At 48.9% G+C, this 21,391-nt stretch overlaps 1 protein-coding gene across 1 annotated transcript; it reads left to right on the forward strand.

The window, feature by feature from the left end:
* The first annotated feature begins 13,632 nt into the window (after positions 1-13,632).
* Positions 13,633-21,017, forward strand: LOC119098027 (cell wall integrity and stress response component 4-like). Its single transcript, XM_037220956.1, has 5 exons — positions 13,633-13,918; positions 14,852-14,914; positions 19,292-19,348; positions 20,726-20,844; positions 20,901-21,017. Exons 1-5 carry the CDS (start codon positions 13,633-13,635, stop codon positions 21,015-21,017), a joined length of 642 nt encoding a protein of 213 aa, XP_037076851.1.
* The last annotated feature ends 374 nt before the right edge of the window (positions 21,018-21,391 follow it).

The following is a 21,391-nucleotide window of genomic DNA, read 5'->3' on the forward strand; positions in this document are numbered from 1 at the left end:
AACGGGGCTGTAAGGTTTGAAGTGAACACCTGAAATTCATCAACTACTATTGTTGCCACGTCATGTTTCTTACAGGGGCAAGAGTTCAGCCCACACAATCTGTGCAGCATCCCAATCTGACAGTGATGTGATTTCCTACTCAGTCCAGGCACTTCAGCACCCCCCCCCCCCCCTCAAACTTAACTTGGGTTTCAGCCCCACAAATTTAAGATGGAGGTGGATCGCACTCGTGGAAAAACCGGGTTGTTGGCTATTTTGGGGCAAGCCTTGCCGCTTTTCACTGTTCGGACCACCACTCCCAACTCATTTTGAGGCACTGGCTACACCCTTGCCACTGCGTCTGACTTTTCCAAAGGGGCACATTTAATTCGTCTCGAACTCAGTATATGTGCCTGTGTTTGAGTACCTCTTCATTGTCAGGCATCCCTGTTTCGTTTTTCTAGGCTGAGAGCAATTTCTTTCTGTTATGAGAGGTCTGTTATTTCTGGCAGATTTTCATCGTCGAGAAGCGTGCGCTACCAACAAATTCAAGCATGTAGGTAAACACAGACTAGCGCTAACGCCGGACTGGACACGCCTTTAGGAGAAGTGCTCCAAACTGGAGCTGAAATAAGTGAATGTTGAGCAGTATGATCTGTTACAATATTGTGATATCCGGCGCCGGCGCTGAATTTTTCTCCCCATGACCCAGGGTTTTGCTATACCAATGATAAGTAACCGGAGAAGACTATCTGTACACCCTATGTCTGCATACATCAAATCAGCGCTGGTCGTGACGTGCCATATACCGAATCAGCGCTGGTCGTGACGTGCCATATATCAAATCAGCGCTGGTCGTGACGTGCCATGTATCAAATCAGCGCTGGTCGTGACGTGCCATATATCAAATCAGCGCTGGTCGTGACGTGCCATATATCAAATCAGCGCTGGTCGTGACGCGCCATACATCAAATCAGCGCTAGTCGTGACGTGCCATATATCAAATCAGCGCTGGTCATGACGTGCCATATATCAAATCAGCGCTGGTCGTGACGTGCCATAAGCTCGCTGCCCACAGAGATCGGCATTCGTAACTGCTTTACGTTATTTATGACGCATGTTTCAGCAACGATGGATAAAGATAACATGCTGAACGCAGTGCAACAAATGGGTCGAAATACCTATGAGCTGAATCATACATGTCCGAATAAAGCAGTTGAAATGCGGCCAAACTGGAGAATTCAACCCAAAAACGTTGATCTTCGGGTCAGGTCGGTCAAATACCTCTAAAGGGGAGTAGATTTCTAACTTCTGCCTGAATCGATAAAGCCGAAGCCTGGCCGTGTGCAGACTGGGCTTCGGCCAGCGCACGGTCAGTTGATCAGCAAATCAGGTCGGGTCGGGTGCGTAATCGTCAATATCGTTCGCCATTTTCAGTGGCCAGCCACGTAAGGCCATTCTGGCCGTCCGTCCCCTTGCGCCTCGTAAGCGGATCGTTTCAGATCCACCTAGGCTGATCATCATTACTATTTTTAGTTCCCGCGTACATATGACGGCTCAGGCATTGTGTGTGGCCGTTGGTGCCCTTTTCGCGTGAGTCTTCAGCCTTAGGGCTGCCTGGAACACTCCTGTTGACGGAAGACCACCGCTATGGTTTCGTTCAGCAAGTTTTCCGCTTTCCTTCAGTATATGGGGGAGATTAGTAATTACCAAGGCCCATAATCCATCAAGGTATGTAATATTAAAAGTATCTTGGGTAAGCCGTTTTCGAAAGATAATGTTTATTCCACCATCCTACCAACTCAGTCGGCCATTCCGTCCGTCCATTTCATTTCAGTTCTTGCCGTACGTCCCCTTGCGCCTCAGCTGATGGAAAAGAAGGCATAACATTTTTACGTTTGCGCATTGGCTTTACAGTAAGGTTTAAATGCGCATCTAGTACCAGGATGGTCTTAGGTATTTCCGACAAATAGCTCGAACTATCTGCTGCATAAGAGTCTGATGAATATCGACACCAAGTTAGTATAGTATAGCCCATATTGCATAACATGTATGATTCCAATGTCCATGGCTGCAGCCTGCACCAAGGTCGTGGCCTGTCGGCGTGGGGCGGCGAACAGGCCGGCGAAGGTCATGTCTACGCCTGGCACTTACGCGCGTTTTCTGCTTGAGTACCCAGCTTTCCGCCGAACTTGAAGTGAAATAAAGTGAAACCCCAGGGAGCGCGTGATTTCTCAGTGCCTTGATTGTAGCCGTTGACCGGCTGCACGCGCTGGTTCGCTGGTCTGGGCGAGAGAGATGTAGGGCTACCTCGAGGCAATGCCAGGTTTGTACCGGAGGTAAGTCATGCTACGACTAAATGCAATTCATCAGGGCCGTATCTGTTTTGTAAACCCAAGCGGTGCCTCCAAACATTCTTTCTCGACCTGGTAGTTAGGACATACATTTAATTGTTCGACAAGCTGGTCGTGTTGTCGGTACATATATATTTGTGGTTTTGTCGCCTGTCAACACCTTGAGATATTTGTGCCCACGTGTTTTTTTCTCTTCAGAGTTGTCTGTATCAGATAGCTTGTATGCTGTTAGAACTTAGCGGATTTAGCAAGACCGCTGGCTGCTCCAATATCATGCATGGGTTACGTATGCAGAAAGTTATGATCCTCCTGAATTTTATGGTAGCGTATTCTTTACAACTGCTAGCTCCTTCTAGTGCGATTGGTTTGCGAGCTTCGACATCAGCGTTTACAAGTGAGGGACTAGTGCAGTCTTGGTGCTTTAGAGTCTCATCCGGCCCAAATGGAGGTCAAAAACTTCCAGATGATATTTAAAAGATACAGGAAAGTATGACGAAGAGGAGAACGAATGTAACCGGAAGAGACGGTGCAACTCCTGCGCAGTGTGCACGCTACTTTTGCGGTAGGCCCAATGCAGTTAATACAGTAGCATTGCTTCGGCAGGCTAATACTAACCTCAAGTATTACTGCTAGATGTGATTTGCGAGCGGTACGCCAGTTGTCTACTAGAATACATTCGAAATCCCGCGATGCTTTGGTGAAGTTTTGCTTGCATGCATTGTGGCTGCACATTGAACACAGGAATTATGAAACGTTTCTCATCCGTCAAATACTTAATGATCATTCGAAAACCAATGTAAAGAGCCGCACCATACCAAAAGAAATGGCGTGGTGGTACGATCTATGGACGTCTAGATTTAGTGTAATGCAAAGGTTTTTTGCTAGTAGGCAAATATCAGTGCTGTATTTCCTTGCACGCAGGACATACAGCAGAAAACATCACTTTATGTGGTTCAAGTTGAAAACAACCAGGAGAGCTGTACAAGCGAACAAACGAAGTGTGTTTATATTCCTGGTATTATGTGATAATATTTTTAGCCATAATCCAAGATCATTTTTGTAATTTCTGACCTTCCTCATCAATATCAATTTTGCACATATATCACCGTGTTGATGATCTCAAATCGTGTTTTCCTTGCGATATCACCCCAAATAATCTTGAAAAACTAGAAACTTTCACGAACCAAAACGTCCTTATCGTAAATGATCTTTCAGTGTCGTTACGTCGTTTTGCACAAATGCCATCGCACGCCACTATTTAACTCTTATTATAGCTCGGTCGTACAGCCAAGGCCTCTTGGATACGGGGCGTGTTCGAGATTGAATAGAATAGGTCTGTTTTGAAGCCTTGGTGTTCCTTTTTATTTGCTACCTTTTGCCTTTTACCTTTTCTATCTGCTGAATATGACGCGTCCGTTCTTGTGTACTAGTGCATACACAAACCCTCGGCTATTCTTGTGTACTAGTGCATACACAAACCCTCGGCTATTCTTGAAACACCCGTGATGAGTTGGTGCACAAGGCACGATGGAACAAGCTTGGGACAACACATTGAATAACACTACATTGGACAATGCGCTGGATAACACCGCAACGAAGGCAAATAATTGGAGCTAGGTTGTAAAAATCCGTACCTAAAAAAGCGTTGTGCGAAGTTGAGAAGCAGTAGTTTGGATGCCGTCAACCGCTGAGCGTCACAACTTAAACACGAGTAGAATAAAGGGTGAAATGAGCGAAACGCTTTTGGAAACCCTTCTGGTTGTCCAATCTGATGGAATCTAAATGGCATTCTACGGATTAATTGTGAGCCTCTATCTTTCCGGCTATTTAGAACAAAATATGTTTGTTTTAACTGGCCCTTGTCTGTATATATATATATATACATATATATATATATATATATATATATATATATATATATATATATATATATATATATATTGGGGATCCGCAGGCCAGCCCAGAGCACTCTTTTGCGGACTGCCGACGGGCGCAAGCACCCGGCCCGTAATGTCCCGCTTGTGTACGACACACTGGCGCCATGATGACGACCTGCTGCGAGCTGTCAGGGATGGACTGGTCTGGGCGCCCGCGTTTTGGTCACAACGGTAGAGGATAGAGGGGACATCTCAGTGAAAATGCTCCCGCCTACGAGGGCTACAAAATATATTGATAATAGTCAATTTATTCTCATGTTAGGATCCAACAACATTTATTTTAGAACATAGCTATGTGCTACCTGGTCGCAATCTAACGGCGACAAATCCTGCTAAAAAGCAGCGTTTCATCTTGCAAAATAGCGCACATTCGCAACGACTAAAGCTGATTGATAACCAAACTTTCAGCCCTACAGGTAATCTGTGGTACTTTTATCTGTAAATATATGTTCAACTCAAGTGATTTGAACGGTTATCTTTATCTTCGCTTTAGCACTACCTTCAATGAAGCTATGCACGGAAGAGTGCCCTTGTAGTGCATATATGTACATGCAAATACTCCCTTTGAAATGGATTGTTCCGCATTTATAAGGAGCTTGAACTGAAATAGCCATCTTGAAGACCTGTCGGTGCTGTTCACATACCTGTCCTTCTTAAAACCTAAGCCCATCTAGCTTCTGAGTTACGCTCCCGCGAAATTGGTGAAGGTACATCGGTGAGCATTTCAAATTCACGTTGGCATTTATGACGTCATAGTAAAGCTGTTCAAATCTTGCCATTCCATGAGTCATGCGGCGATCAAGGCCAAAAAATGTCATTGTCAAGGCGTTCATATCTGGCATTCGTGAGCGCCGTTTCCAGATAAAACGGCCGTCAATTTGCTTTCAATCAATGTTGTGCAAAGCACGATGGCTTATTTAAACCATGACCCACTTATTAGCACATTTACTAAACAGAGAACTGTGATGTCCAGAGCAGTTTTTCCACTTGAAAAGTATATTTTTAGTGGTAGGTGAGCTTGTTTCATCATATCTCATACTTGCTACAATATCTTCAAATATAATCGATATATTGATATGAATATATATATATATATATATATATATTTATATATATATATACATATATATATATATATGCATATATATATATATATATATATATATATATATATATGCATGCATAAACGTTCCCTTTAACGAACTTTTCAGAGTTTGTCAATCGTGTGCCACAGTTGTCTAAGCTCTGATGATCCCACGCTAGGTACAGCTGGTGCTGATGTCGGCTAGACATGGATATAGTGCGTTCACACCAGGGACGGGTCCAGAGGAGGGGAGGGGGACACGGGACCGAGGGGTCCATGGAACCCACAGGCTCGAACGGGTCATGGCCGACTAAACAAACGCAGTGTTCCGTACACAAAACGCAACAAAATTGAACGACTTTGGGTCTCCAAGCGACCAAGAGCAGTCGCAAGGAAGTCAGGGGCCCCCGAGAAGGCAAAAGCTTTCCTTCGCTGATTGAGAGGGTGGTGATGGGAAAGTTTAAAGCTCATTACACCGTCCAGAGGCGCTACACGATCTCCGAGGGCCTTATCTGTCCAAGGTAAATCCGATCGTTAAGGAGCTTTCTACATTGCCTTTGATTTCTTTGCATTTGCTCTGAGAGCCCTGCGCTGTTGCTGGGACCCTTCCTGTTAGCGTGCCGGAGCACAGTTGTCAATCAGGGGCCTTCCACGGATTCTTCCCATTAGCCCGAAATGCTCTTATGTGCTTTAGCCGGGGGTCCATATGTGTTAACCGGCCAGAGTATTCTCTGTTGCTCAAGGGCCTTTCACGTCGGCCTTGGTTAACCTAACGACGCATTCACCAAATGCTCATGGGCTTTTTACATTAGTTTAGGGCTCTTCCAATTTTCTGTCTCTCGCTTAGGGCCCTACGTTCTTGATGGGTGTCCATCTGTCAACCCGCTTGGGCACACTCGGTCGTTCTTGGCCTTCCAAATTGGGTATTGGGTACGTGCTATATGAATGGAGGGGCCTACGCTCTTGTCGGGGACCCCATCCGATAATCTGTTCGGGCACACTCGATCATTCCTGGGCTCCTCATGTCGTGTGTTGGGTACTTATTATTGGAATGGATGACCCCATGTTCTTTTCGGGGTCCCATCTACTAGGTTGCTCAGGCCGGTGGCAGATCCAGAGGGAAGGGGGAAGTGGCAAGGAACCATGCCCCCTTGTGCCTCGAGGGGACCCATTGGTTCCGAAGAGACCCATGACCTGCCGAACGGAAGCAGTTTTCGAACACAAAACACAGCAGATCTGGACTTCTTTGGGCCTCTAGATGATCGAGAACAGTCGCAAGTGAAGTGAAGAGCCCGTGAGCAGACACAGTTAATTCTTCGCTGATTGAGAGGGCGGTGATTTGGGGACATTTTGAGGCTCATTACGTTGTTCAAAGGCATTACGCTGTTGCCGGGATCCTACCTGTTAACTTGCCGCGTCAATCCAATTGTTAAGGCGTCTTCCATGCTGCCCTTGATCTCTTTGTATTTTCTCGTCGGTCCCTACGCTCCCATTGGAGCGCTATCTGCTAACATACCTGGCTACTCCTGATGAATCAGGGGCCCTCCACGGATTCTTCCTGCTTAACCGAAAAGCTCTGTACGCCTTTGCCGGGGCTCCATATACAGTGGTACACTCGGTTGCTCAGGGACCCTGCACACTAGTATTGGGTCATTTGCACTTGCTCGGAGAGCCTTGTGCTATTGCTGTGGCTCATATAAAGTAGGACACCTAGACAATTGATGCCCAATGGGCGATCTACACTGATCTAGGACACTTTTTCTTTGATCTCGTTTGAGAAGGACCCTTCAGTCCTATCGGGACTTTTTATGAACCAAAACGGACACTCTTGATCGCACAGGGGCATTAATTCAAACACACTGGTCTTGGGTAATTTCACTTTGCTCAGAGGGCCCTGTGCTCTGGCCGGATTCCTACATGGCAGCCTGCCGGGACATTCTCGATCGTTTAGGGGCCTACCTCGTTGATCGTGGGCTTTCTCACTTGTGATGAGGGCCCTATACTTGACGACGGAATCCTCTTCGCTGGCTTGCCGCGACACCCATTCCTTTTGGCCTCCGTCTCAGCCTCAGAGCAGCAGTCGGATATGCACAAAGGAATTCTTATGCGCAATTGTAGAACATAACTTTACGCGCCGCCGACGCTGTTGCGTCCGTTGGTTATTGAGCTTGTGATGCCTATGGTAATTGCGCATCACCTCCTTAAAACGTCTAAAATGTCGCATTCCGTACTCCTTCATAACAAAACAAAACCTTGCATTAGTCATCAGCCATTAGCTGATTATATTGACCAGCCGGCTAACTGTAAATAAGTTAGGAACCCTGTTCGTGTTTGATTTTTATGACATCTAGCAGCCAGCGTTAGTTAACTTTGTCACGTTTTCTCCAAACAGCTTAACCTCACAATAGCAGGATTCACCATGGTCTGAAGCAAACGAATAAGCTCCATGTATGTGCATACGTAGCACGCCGCACGCCTACTTTTCTAGGGTAGCGCAAAGTACGCTAGGTCCCCGTGTACAAATAACATGATAAGAATTTTATAATTCAGTGGCCAAATGCGAGGATTTTTTTTGAGGGAACCTTTGCTCTAGGGGGCCCCACAATGTCGCGTGGCCCGCTCCTTGATTAGATCCTGGATCCGCCCCTGGTTCAAACAGTACATCGCCACTGCTGAAAAATTGCATATGGGATGGTGTACAAACGAAAATAGATAAAATTTCAAAGAATTGTCTTAAATGAAACGATGATTGTTGGAAGAAAGTGCAGGATGCAAATTTGATTCATCGCGCAATAATCGTTAAAACAGCTTGCTTATGTTACGTGCCAGTGCAATACAGGCACTGGATGTTTAAGTGAGCTTACCTGGCGCGTACGTGACCCGCTGCGAATGTCACGTGACTGCATGGACGACGAGTTTGAAACAACAAGAAAAAGAGAACTCTTTGTGATTCGGTGATGAGTAACGGTTTAAAGATATGATAGCTTGGCTTCAGTGTCATACAGAAAAACTAAGAGCTCACCGGCTCCTTTATCACATCGTGTAAGAATGCAGGCCGGAGGGCAAGCAGCCAGCAGCCTTATTTAGTCTCATTACAGCAGTCATTTACGCAGAACTCTGTAAGGGCTAGTGGTACAAAGTTGTTTTTCGTCTACAAATACATATAGCACAAACAAGTAGTGTATGGCTTCGCACCTTGCTGCCATGGAACCAGGCTTTGGTTTCAGTTCGAACTTTTTCTTCATGATCACACTTTTGTAGCAGAGGGATTCCAATGTAGGGGTTTTCCGGCGGCAGGAATCTGCATGACTGCTTTTTGTACGATCTTTAAGGGGAGTGTACAATCCAGATATTACAAAAAAGTGCAAAATAAATCTTGTCTGATTCATCCTGCTAAACTCATGATTTTTGCATCTAAAAGCTCATTATCTCGAAAATCGGTTTATTGCAACAACTTACCTTAACATTCTGTGTACCTATTTTAAGCAAACGAGCAAATTGCAGCGGTTGCCAAACATTGCAAACGCAGAACTTCAATTTCCGCATGTTTAGCGATTTGCTTGGGTCAGAAACGTGCTATACCCTTCCGTGCCTGAGTTGAATCCAATAGTTGCACTTGCTTTTGGTCGCAGACCTCCGGACCAGAGGATCCTGACACACAGCCCTTTTCCCTTAATGCAATTACATTACCTGGGCTTTCAGATCAAAGGTTTTCTTAATCGCAATAAAGGTTTGTCTTTTCCTTAGTTTAGTTATGAGAGCTTGCGTAGATACAGTGATTTATTGCAGAAAAGCAACAGGGTCTTGTTAATATTTTTCGGGATAATGAAGGCCGGAGAAAAGGAGTAAAGTGAGTGCATACATTTTGAGATAACATTGAAATAACTTGAAAGCCAGCTGCTGAAAACCGGTATAGTTCATGGGGGAAAAGTGTTAGTTACGTCATGAAGAGTTCAAAAAGTTTCCAACGTGGAAAAAAGGCAAACTTGGCAGAGTAATCAACGCTCCATGTCCTTTGCTCACCGCGCTGCGAAAACCATGCATCCACATGCTTTGCGGCCTCCCCTGACTTTTGAGCTCAAAAGTCTCCATACCCCATTTTACCCTTCAAAGCCTTAGTCGCTGCTTGGCAGCCTCATCCATTGAGACTGCTTGCTACCTCGGGTAAATAACGGGCCTTGGTTGCTACCTCCTTGCTGGTTGCTACCAGCAAGGAGGTAGCAACCTCATTACTTGACGTCGTAGCCTCCCCGTGCATAGCAAACATAACACATCAAACCAACTACGATTCACTCGCAAATATTTCAATTGCGCCCTTTATGTTCCTTTTGGAAATGTCTGAAGCTGCACTAGCTACGCTGGCGAGAGGCCTCCAAGTAATAGTGGCAACACAGTTTTTCAGAGTTCACGTGCGCTTGGGCGGGGGTCAAATTGACCTTCCAAAGGTTTTCCGGACTGGTTTCCGAACGGCGTGGCGTAGCCGCGCCAAATTCTTCATAACTGTAAATAACTCAAAAGCGGATCATTTCGCATTACAATATTAGATGCACCTTGTAAGGTGGCTGGCCTACAGCAGGGCAAAGTCAGGCCATGGATTCTGCAAAGTCAATTCCTTGGAAATAGCTAAATCCCAGCCTACATCGGAGTGTTAGACAAAGCCATACACCTCTGAGATATTTTCTAAGGCAACACAATGACTGGATGAGCATATTCCATTGACCTAAGGTCAGATTTGAAGGTTAAACCAACGTCAAAATCAGCCTGTTTTATTACTCCAGGGCTTCATGTATAGGGCAACTTTTTTGGTCATTTCGAATATTTTGATAACAGGAACCGGATTTTACACCTTCCATGGACTTCTCGAAGGTCAGAATAGGTCACTGACCTAAAATGGCCCTGGCCAAGATTTCGTTTTTAGGAGCATACTGCCTGGCGTAATCTTTGCCGCTTATTAAAATGCAAACCTCAAAGCAGTCTTGTATGACTTTGGTCACAATGGCCTTCAAAGGGTCAAACAAGGCCACTTACCTTAAATGAGCATGTTATATTTTGCTTGGAACAGGTATCTAGGGTCTGGGGGCATTTTAAAGACCAACCTGGAGATAACCTTGTTTGACCTTATTTGACCCGAAGGCCATGACCTAGGAGCCTCATACTTTGACCGAAGTGATTTCAGGTACGGGGTTTGACCTAAGTGATTTCAGGTACAGGCCAACACATTTTGTAAATTGATCGTTTCTAGCCTTCTTAGTTCCTGAGATCTCAGTGGGGTCGACAGACCCTCCATCCGAGCAAAGGGTATTCAACCGGCCGCCCGAGCGAAAGGTATCCAACCGGCCACCCGAGCGAAAGGTATCCAACCGGCCACCCGAACGAAAGGTATCCAACCGGCCACCCGGGCGAAAGGTATCCAACCGGCCACCCGGGCGAAAGGTATCCAACCGGCCACCCGGGCGATAGGTATCCAACCGGCCACCCGGGCGAAAGGTATCCAACCGGCCACCCGAGCGAAAGGTATCCAACCGGCCACCCGGGCGAAAGGTATCTAACCGGCCACCCGGGCGCGTGTTAATAAAGCATGTCGGTGTTTCCTTTACACCAAACAATGCTCTGCTAAATTTTTGATTACAATTAAAGTCACGATGGATCTGTAAAGCTAACTGCACGGGATGTTCGAAACATGCCCCCAGGTTGTTGTGTTCTTTAAATGGGTATGTTTTTTGTAGTCATCAGCGATCAAATCCATCGGTGGTGTGGCCATATCATATTGCTTCATCTGGTGAGTATGGGGCAGCTGCTGATGACGACGGAGGTGTCAATCTGTACTCCTTGGGGAGCGAAACGTGGTTACATCCGTGGAAGGACCAGAAGATGACCTCGGAACATGGTAGGGCAAAAACTGTCTTGATACCAGGAACTTTGTGGGATGTGGTTGGTGGAGAGTGATTACGTGTGCGCGGTGCTGATGCAAGAGTCTTATTCACTTGGGCTGATTGTTTTGCTGGTGACCGAGAAGCCAAACATCAGTTACATCTGACATGGTTTAGGGACAAACGTCGCCTTTATTATGCTTTCTTTTATATTTCCAGAGGATTGCCACTGTAATGTACCAATCTTAGAGTAGCGTTTCGGAAGAGATGGACCCTTTGGAAAGAGAGAAGGCTTGAATGATATCGCATAATGCTTATCAGCTATGTGCAACATCACCAGCCAGCATCATGCGTTGGACATACAGACCCTGACATTCTCACCCAAAAGCCGTTCAGCAGTGTTGGTGGCTTATGCTGGCCAGCAAAGGCCAACATCATCTCACTGTATCGCTGTTTTGCCTTAGGCTCAGGATTAGCTCCAATTTAAAGGCTAGCTGATGCAAAACGAACACCAAAATAGGACACTGAAGGATGGACGCCGTGACAGTGGTATATAATCCCCATATCAAGCTAGAAATTTCTTGATCGCTATAAGCCTGATCATTTTACCTCCTAGGAGGGACAATCGTTTGATGTGACGTGCTTTAAGAGAATGCTGATATATACATTATTATCTATGAAATTTGTCAAATTCATTTTCATGATAAGCATCACTTTGCACCTATTTTCTTTTAAAAAAATCAGCTTCAGTGTGATGCAGGGCAAAACCTTCAAGTTCTATCAAAGCGTAATTTTGGCAATAGGGTGCGTGCATTGTAACAGATGCACGGAATTATTTGCGGTTAATACGATACCAACACGAGATTGCAACAAGCGTTGTGCCGAGAGCATCAAAGAAAGCTGGAAGTAATCCAGGCTGGCTGAGGCCTCTGTTTTTACTGTCGCACCACAGATCACAGCTCATCGAGCACCCGTGGTGCTTGCGTTTCGTACTTAACAGTTCGCCCATCGCGGCCTGACCCCGGCATGCGATGGCCGAGTGACTGGCGTATCGGACTCTCATGTTTGGGGCCCGGGTTCGAATCACGGATGCGCCATGGCCTTTGGGGAACTAACATGGCCAGTTCGCTCGCTGGTGTTCCTCAAAAAGGGCGTGACGACGGGATCGCATTCCTTCTGGAACACATGCTGCCCGACTCTGCCGGGCTGACGCATAATTTGCCCTCGGCGTGGCACCACAGGGGCAACGCGTGATCGGTTAACATTGCATCTGACGCCCGGTGTCCGACACCTCATCGAGTCATCATGATATACAATTTTGAACGGCACTACGGTAAGCGGTATAGGGTAACGTTAGATAAAAGAGACGGCCGCTGATACATATTTGGAAAACGAGCTCGCGCGAAATGCTGAGTTTGATCAAAATGTTTCTCTTTATTTAGACTCTGATATCTGCTATCTGTTATTTATTAACTAAGTTATCCTTGTCCTTTTTAATTTGAGGCGATACGCAACACAAGAAACACCCGTGACACATCCATTGACGTACATAGATGCCTGCGGTCATTGGCACTGCTTTTTCTCGCTGTAGTTGGGCAGCTTCTGTCCTATACATGTGCAGCCAGAATTCCTCGTGCGTGGAGTCCGCTAGCGTAAGATGGTGGTCTTGTCGCTTGGCTTTGGAGCCCACGTAGCCACGGAATCGCTACACATTGCACGGTACCACTGGTGTTTGCCGCTGGCCAAAAAGCCAGACATACATTTGATTCAGTTTTATTTGAGATGGGCGGTGTATTTAACATAAAGTAGTGATCTGCCCTGCGGCGTGAACAAGTTATTATAAATGTGAGTAGTGAAGGGAAATAATTCCCACCTTTCAACGATACACAGTGCACCATAATCGATAGTTCTAGTATATTTCTTGGCCTGGAGAACTCAAGCTATCTTTAGTATCTGCACAAACACAGGAAGGGTCTGGGCCGTATACATAGCATGAGTACTATGATCACGGTCCTCCATTTCCCAGCTACGTATGCCGTAAATGCACGACGCATTGGCGTCAAAGTTCCAGCGCAAAAGCCCTCGAATGACGTGGACGAGGAACAGGAGTGGATTCAGCAAGCTGACTCAAGGGAGACTTATGTCAGGTCTAAACGGTCGGTCACTGAGTCTCAGGTGAGAGGCGACAGACAGGTCGGTACTTTTCCACACACACTTTAAATGGAAGCTGTAAGCTTTTTGTAGCCCCTGGTTGCTGAAAGGCCTGCGATGCCAGGGGCTCGTACGGTTTTAGCGGGATGACTTTTGCCATTTGCCATTTGAAGCAAAGTTGTGTACGTGGCTTCCAAAGTGAAGCGCAACAGGATGTGACGCGCGGCCGGTGCTGATTTCAGGAGAATATCGCTGCCATGACCTCCATATCGTCGTCGACCAGCATGATCATAGCAGCAGATCTCACGACACCCGTGGTCGCAACACAAACAGCTGACGGTACCGTCACCACCACCGATGCCTTCACCACAGTCCTTCCAGCAACCATGTCAACCTCAGCTGCTTCGCCTGCATCAACAACATCCTCTGAGGCAACTTCATCCCAGGCATTGGTCACATCCGAAACCACAGAACATGTCGCCGAGACGTCTGATATCAATATCACTCCAGGCTACTCTCAAGAGACGACACCTGGCCCAACCGGTACATCATCACGCGCGCCTCTGTTTGAGACATCGGAAACAGCAGGCACCGTGGCCGCATCTATCGGCGTCACAACAATAACGTCATCAGTACCAACAACGCCCCCAACACCGCCTGAACAATCAGCTCAAAGCCCCCCAGCATCTGGACAAACCAGTCTTGAGACAGCTTCGTCACGCACAACACCACCCACCGTGACGACGGGATCGTGGACCTCCAGTACATCCTTGACAGTGGGCGGTGGAACAGATCCGGCCGCAGGCCAGACAACCCTCCACACGACCTTCCGAGCTTTGCTTACATCGCTTACACCAGCTGCATCTCCAGCTACCCCTGAGACGACAGTCAGCACAGAGACGACAGCAACAGCTTCTGCAACGGCGTTACAAACAACGATGGAAGATACAGAGCAACACGGGAATGTCACGCGACCAACAACATCTACAGGTAACAACACACCTAACGGGAGTCAAGAGACCGTAGCAACGTCCAGTGAAGCCCCTGCAATGTCAGTCAGCAATGATAACAGCACATGGGTCACATCGTCCTCCCCGGACTACGCAGAAAGTACTGCAGAGTCATCTCTCAATTCGGCCGCATTCACATCGACAAGCGAATTGTCCCAACACACTGCTCCGGCAGCGGCTGGTGATTTCACGGCAACAACGCCAGATATCACAACAGCTGGCAAGGCCACTGGAACAACTCAACCTACTTCAACAGCTGGTAGTACTACATCCACGACGCCTCATCTAACCGCATCAGTTGGAAGCACCGCTGTCACAGCACCTGTTCCTGTAACGACGGCTGGCAGCATCACAGATACAACACCTGACCATTACACGACTACTACAGCTTCCTATCGGGGGACCGCACTTGGTATTAGCACAGGGACAGCATCTGAGCCGTACACAACAGCTGATAACATCGCAGGCACAACGTCCAGCCTCACAACGGCTGGGGACACTGTAACAACGTCTGATCGCTTAGAGATAGGTAGTAGTGCGTCCCATTCTACTACAACAAGTAGCACCACAAGAATGGCGTCTGATCCGACTACAGCAGCAAGCGGCATGATGTACAGTGCATCTGTTCAAACCACAATGTCTCTTCCGAATACAATAGCTGGTAGTACCACAGGTGCATCATCTGGTTCAGCCACAACAGCTAGTAGTACCGGAGGAACAACATCTGACCTTACGTCACCATCCAACAGTTTGTTAACTACAGCATCTGATGTCACAGCTGGTGGTAACACCTCAGTGACGATGTCTGGACTTACTACAACAGGTGGAAGTACTACTTCAGATCTCACTGCGACAACTGACGATGGTACAATGATGCCGTCTGGTCTCGCTGCAACAAACGATAGTACCACAGAAACCACATACAGGCTCACCTCGACAACCAGTATCACAGGTCACGCCTCCAAGGCAGCTGGTAGCACAATAGGCCCAGCGTCTGCGCAAACCACAAGTGACAGTGCGACAAGTACAACTTTCGGTCCCGCTGCTCTAGATGACAGTACCACAGGGACCATATCCGAGCGTACCACAACAGCTGGCGGTACCATGATTACACCACCTGGCGTCACAACAGCTGGCAGTATCGCTGGAACACCGCCTGACGTCACAACAGCTGGCAGTATCACTGGAACACCGCCTGACGTCACAACAGCTGACAGTATCACTGGAACACCGCCTGACGTCACAACAGCTGGCAGCATCGATGGAACACCACCTGATGTCACAACAGCTGGCAGCATCACTGGGATGTCGGATCTCACCTCACCAGATAGTAGCACCACAGGTGCAACATATCATCCTACGACACAAGCTAGCAGCACCACACGGGTGGAAACCGAACTAAATTCGTTAGCTGCTGCCACCACAGGAACAACGCCCGACCTTACTACAACGTCTGATCCAAATGCAATACCTGGAAATTCAACAGGCACGATATCTGTTCCTACCGTAACAGCTGGCAGTACCACAGGCACGGTATCTGTTCCTTCCACAGCAGCTGGTGTTACCACAGGTACCGTATCTGTTCCCTCCACAACAGCTGGTGCTATCACAGGCACGGTATCTGTTCCCTCCACAACAGCTGGTGCTACCACAGGCACGGTATCTGTTCCCTCCACAACAGCTGGTGCTACCACAGGCACGGTATCTGTTCCCTCCACAACAGCTGGTGCTATCACAGGCACGGTATCTGTTCCCTCCACAACAGCTGGTGTTACCACAGGCACCGTATCTGTTCCCTCCACAACAGCCGGTGCAATCACAGGCACGGTATCTGTTCCCTCCACAACAGCTGGTGCTATCACAGGCACGGTATCTGTTCCCTCCACAACAGCTGGTGCTATCACAGGCACGGTATCTGTTCCCTCCACAACAGCTGGTGCTATCACAGGCACGGTATCTGTTCCCTCCACAACAGCTGGTGTTACCACAGGCACCGCATCTATTCCCTCCACAACAGCCGGTGCAATCACAGGCACGGTATCTGTTCCTACCGCAACAGCTGGTGGTAGCACAGGCACAGTATCTGTTCCTACCGCAACAGCTGGTGGTACCACAGGCACAATGTCTGGCCTTTTCACATCAGCTGACAGTACCACAGCCACTAGTTGGAATCCTTCATCGCCAGCTGGTACCACCACAGGATCAGTAGCAGACTTCACTACACCAGGTAGTAAATACACGGACACAACGACTGATGTCACAACACCATCTGACAGTGGTTCCGGGTCACTTTCTGGCCTGACTGCAACAGCTGATAGTATCACAGGCACAACCTCTATTGCTGTTACAACAACTGGCAGTACTTCAAGAACAACGCTTGGTCCCGGAATAGCAAGTGGCAGCACGGCGTCTGATCCCACTGCATCAGCTAGTAGGACTACAAAAATGACGTCTGCCCCCATAACAGCTGTCGACAGTAGTACAGGCACCACGTCTGCTCCAACCATCACAGGTGGCACCACTACAGGTGCCACGTCTGTTCCAGTTATCACAGCTGGTACCACTACAGGTGCCACGTCCCTTCCAACTATCACAGCTGGTATCACTACAGATGCAACATCTGTTCCAACCATCATAGCTGGTACCACTACAGGTTCCATGTCTGTTCCAACCATTACAGCTGGTATCACTACAGATGCAACGTCTGTTCCAACCATCACAGCTGGTACCACTACAGGTTTCACGTCTGTTCAAACCACCACAGCTGGTACAACTACAGGTGCAACGTCTGTTTCAACCCTCACAGCTGGTACCGCTACAGGCACCATGTCTGTTCCAACCATCGCAGCTGGTACCACTACAGGTACAACGTCTGTTTCAACCATCACAGCTGGTGCCTCTACAGGTTCCACTTTTGTTCCAACCATCACAGCTGGTACCACTACAGGTGCTACGCCTGGCCCTGCCCAAACAACTGGTAGTGTCACACGGACGGCATCTGAGCTTACCACAACAGCCGATAGTACCATCAGCACAATGCCTGATATCGTAACAGCTACCGGCACTTTAGTGGCACAGTTTGGTCGCACTACTATAGCTAGCAGCGCGACCCATGACACCATTACTACGTCCAATGATGCTGAGAGTGGGACACCTGATTCTGCTACAACGGTTGGTGACATCACAGGCGCAGCGTCTGTTCCTACTACAGCGGCTGGTGACATCACAGGCGCAGTGTCTGTTCCTACTACAACGGCTGGTGACATCACAGGCGCAGCGTCTGTTCCTACTGCAGCAGCTGGCAGTTTCACCTGGAGTACGTATGATCTCACAACAGCGCCGGGAAGTACCACCACTACTGCATTCAGTCTTACGACGCCAGCTGATAGCACCACTCCGACATCATCTACCGTTACCACAACAGTTTATAGCAGCGCAGGCACAACATCGGATCCCTCAACATCTGGCAGTACTATCGGCACAGCGTCTGACATCACGACAGCTGGTGAGGTAACTGGGGCAACGTCAGGTCCTATCACAACAGCTGCTACTGCGTCGTCTGATTCCACCACTTCAGCTGGTATTTCTACAAGAATGGTGTCCGATCTCGCCGCAACAGCTAGCGGTACCGCTGGCCCCACCACCGATACCGCGACAACAGCTGATAGTACCGCAGGTACTCCTTCCGATCTTTTAACATCACGTCCCAGCACGACAGAAACGGTATCTGACCTCATCACAACAGCAGCTAGTACTGTAGCCCGAACGTCTGACATTACGACTGGTGCTATCATCGGCACAACACCAATGATTACCTCAGCAGCTGGTAGCACCACAGTTGGCCTTACCAAAACAGCTGGTAGTACCGAGGTTACAATATTTGAACCTTCCACATCAGCTGGGAGTGTCACACGGACAGCATCCGAACTTACCAGAAAACCTGGTGGTGCCACAGCCGCAGCGTCTGGTATCACCACAACCGCTGGCACCACAGTAACATCGCCGTATCTTACTACAAGAACCAGCAGCATAATGCCTGATTCCATCACAACGCCCGGTAGCATTACAAACGTAAGGTCTGATCTTACTACAGCAGGTGGTAGAAGCACAGGTACAACCCACTTAGCAACAACTGGCCGCACTACAGGAGCAACATCTGGTCCAATACCAGCAGCCAGCAGTACAGCGTCTTATACCGGTGCAACAGCTGGTGGAACTACTGAAACAGCGTTTGACTTAACAACAATTGGTAGTACCACACGAACATCGTCCGGCCCTACCACAGCTGGCAGCACCACGGGTACACCGTCTGGTCTTACCAGAACAGCTGCTAGTGTCACAGGGACGATATCCGAGCTTACCACATCAGCTGTTAGTACCTTAGGTGCAATGTCTCATAACACAACACATGTTGGCACATCAAGAGCAATATCCGATCCTACAATGTCGAGTAGTGCAACGTCCGGCTCTATTGCTGCGACTGGTGTTACTAGCAGTACCGCAGGTACCACGTCCCCTCCTGCCACAACAGCTAGCAGCGCTACAGGTACCACGTCTGCCCCTACAAAAGCTATCAGTGCTGCAGGCACCACGTCTACTTCCATGACAACACCTGGCGGTATCGCACGCACCACGTCTGCTCCTACGACAACAGCTAGCAGTGCTACAGGCACCACGTCTGCTCCTACGACAACAGCTAGCAGTGCCACAGACACCACGTCTGCTCCTACGACAACAGCTAGCAGTGCTACAGGCACCACGTCTGCTCCTACGACAACAGCTAACAGTGCTACAGGCACCACGTCTGCTCCTACGACAACAGCTAGCAGTGTCACAGACACCACGTCTGCTCCTACGACAACAGGTAGCAGTGCTACAGGTACCACGTCTGTTCCTACGACAACAGCTAGCAGTGTTACAGGCGCCACGTCTGCTCCTACGGCAACAGCTAGCAGTACCACAGGCGCCACTTCGGCTCCTACAGCAAAAGCTAGCAGTACTACAGGCGCCACGCCTCCTAGGGCAACGGCTGGCAGTACCACAGGCACCACTACTGCTCCTACAACATCTAGCAGCGCCTCAGGCACCACGTCTGCTCCTACGACAACAGCTAGCAGTACTGCAAGCACCACTTCTTCTTCTACAACAGCTATTAGTACCACAAGCCTCTCTTCCGCTCCTACGATAACAGCTAGCAGTGCTACAGGCAACACTTCTGCTCCTACGACAACAGTTAGTAATGCTACAGGCGCCACGTCTGCTCCTACGACAACAGCTACCAGTACCACAGGTCCCGCTTCTGCTCCTACAACAGCTAGCAGTACCACAGACACCACGTCTCCGGCGACAACAGCTAGCAGTGCTACAGGTACCACATCTGCTCCTACGACAACAGCTAGCAGTACCGCAGGCACCACGTCTGCTCCTGTGACAACATCTAGCAGTACCACAGGCACCACTTCCGCTCCTACGACAACAGCTAGCAGTGCTACAGACACCGCGCCTGCTCCTACGACAACAGCTGGCAGTGCTACAGGCGCCACGTCTGCTCCTACGACAACTACCAGTACCACAGGTCCCACTTCTGCTCCTACAACAGCTAGCAGTGCTACAGGCACCACATCTGTTTCTACGACAACGGCTAGCAGTACCACAGGCACCACGTCTGCTCCCACGACAACAGCTAGCAGTGCTACAGGCACCACGTCTGCTCCTACGACAACAGCTAGCAGTGCCACAGACACCACGTCTGCTCCTACGACAACAGCTAGCAGTGCTACAGGCACCACGTCTGCTCCTACGACAACAGCTAGCAGTGCCACAGACACCACGTCTGCTCCTACGACAACAGGTAGCAGTGCTACAGGCACCACGTCTGTTCCTACGACAACAGCTAGCAGTGTTACAGGCGCCACGTCTGCTCCTACGGCAACAGCTAGCAGTACCACAGGCGCCACTTCGGCTCCTACAGCAAAAGCTAGCAGTACCACAGGCGCCACGCCTCCTAAGGCAACGGCTGGCAGTGCCACAGGCACCACTACTGCTCCTACAACATCTAGCAGCGCCTCAGGCACCACGTCTGCTCCTACGACAACAGCTAGCAGTACCGCAAGCACTACTTCTTCTTCTACAACAGCTATTAGTACCACAGGCCTCTCTTCCGCTCCTACGATAACAGCTAGCAGTGCTACAGGCAACACTTCTGCTCCTACGACAACAGTTAGTAATGCTACAGGCGCCACGTCTGCTCCTACGACAACAGCTACCAGTACCACAGGTCCCGCTTCTGCTCCTACAACAGCTAGCAGTACCACAGACACCACGTCTCCGGCGACAACAGCTAGCAGTGCTACAGGTACCACATCTGCTCCTACGACAACAGCTAGCAGTACCGCAGGCACCATGTCTGCTCCTGTGACAACATCTAGCAGTGCTACAGGCACCACTTCTGCTCCTACGGCAACACCTGGCAGTACCACAGGCACCACTTCCGCTCCTACGACGACAGCTAGCAGTGCTACAGGCACCGCGCCTGCTCCTACGACAACAGCTGGCAGTGCTACAGGCGCCACGTCTGCTCCTACGACAACTACCAGTACCACAGGTCCCACTTCTGCTCCTACAACAGCTAGCAGTGCTACAGGCACCACATCTGTTCCTACGACAACGGCTAGCACTACCACAGGCACAACTTCTGCTCCTACAACAGCTGGCAGTACCACAGGTACCACGCCTCCTAAGACAACAGCTAGCAGCACCACAGGCCCCTCTTCTGCTCCTACAACAACATCTAGCAGTACTGCAGGTACCACGTCTGCCCCCGTGACAACAGCTGGTAGCACCGCAGGCACAACTTCTACTCCTACGACAACAACTAGCAGTGCCTCAGGCACCGCGTCTGCTCCTACGACAACAACTGACAGCACCACAGGCACACCTTCCATCCGTATGACACCAGGTGATATCACCACAGGAGCCCTTTCTGAACTCATTACGACGGCTCGTG

Source organism: Pollicipes pollicipes, unplaced genomic scaffold (assembly GCF_011947565.3).
Source record: "Pollicipes pollicipes isolate AB1234 unplaced genomic scaffold, Ppol_2.1 Scaffold_4740;HRSCAF=5597_pilon_pilon_pilon, whole genome shotgun sequence".
NCBI classification, from domain to species: domain Eukaryota; kingdom Metazoa; phylum Arthropoda; class Thecostraca; order Pollicipedomorpha; family Pollicipedidae; genus Pollicipes; species Pollicipes pollicipes.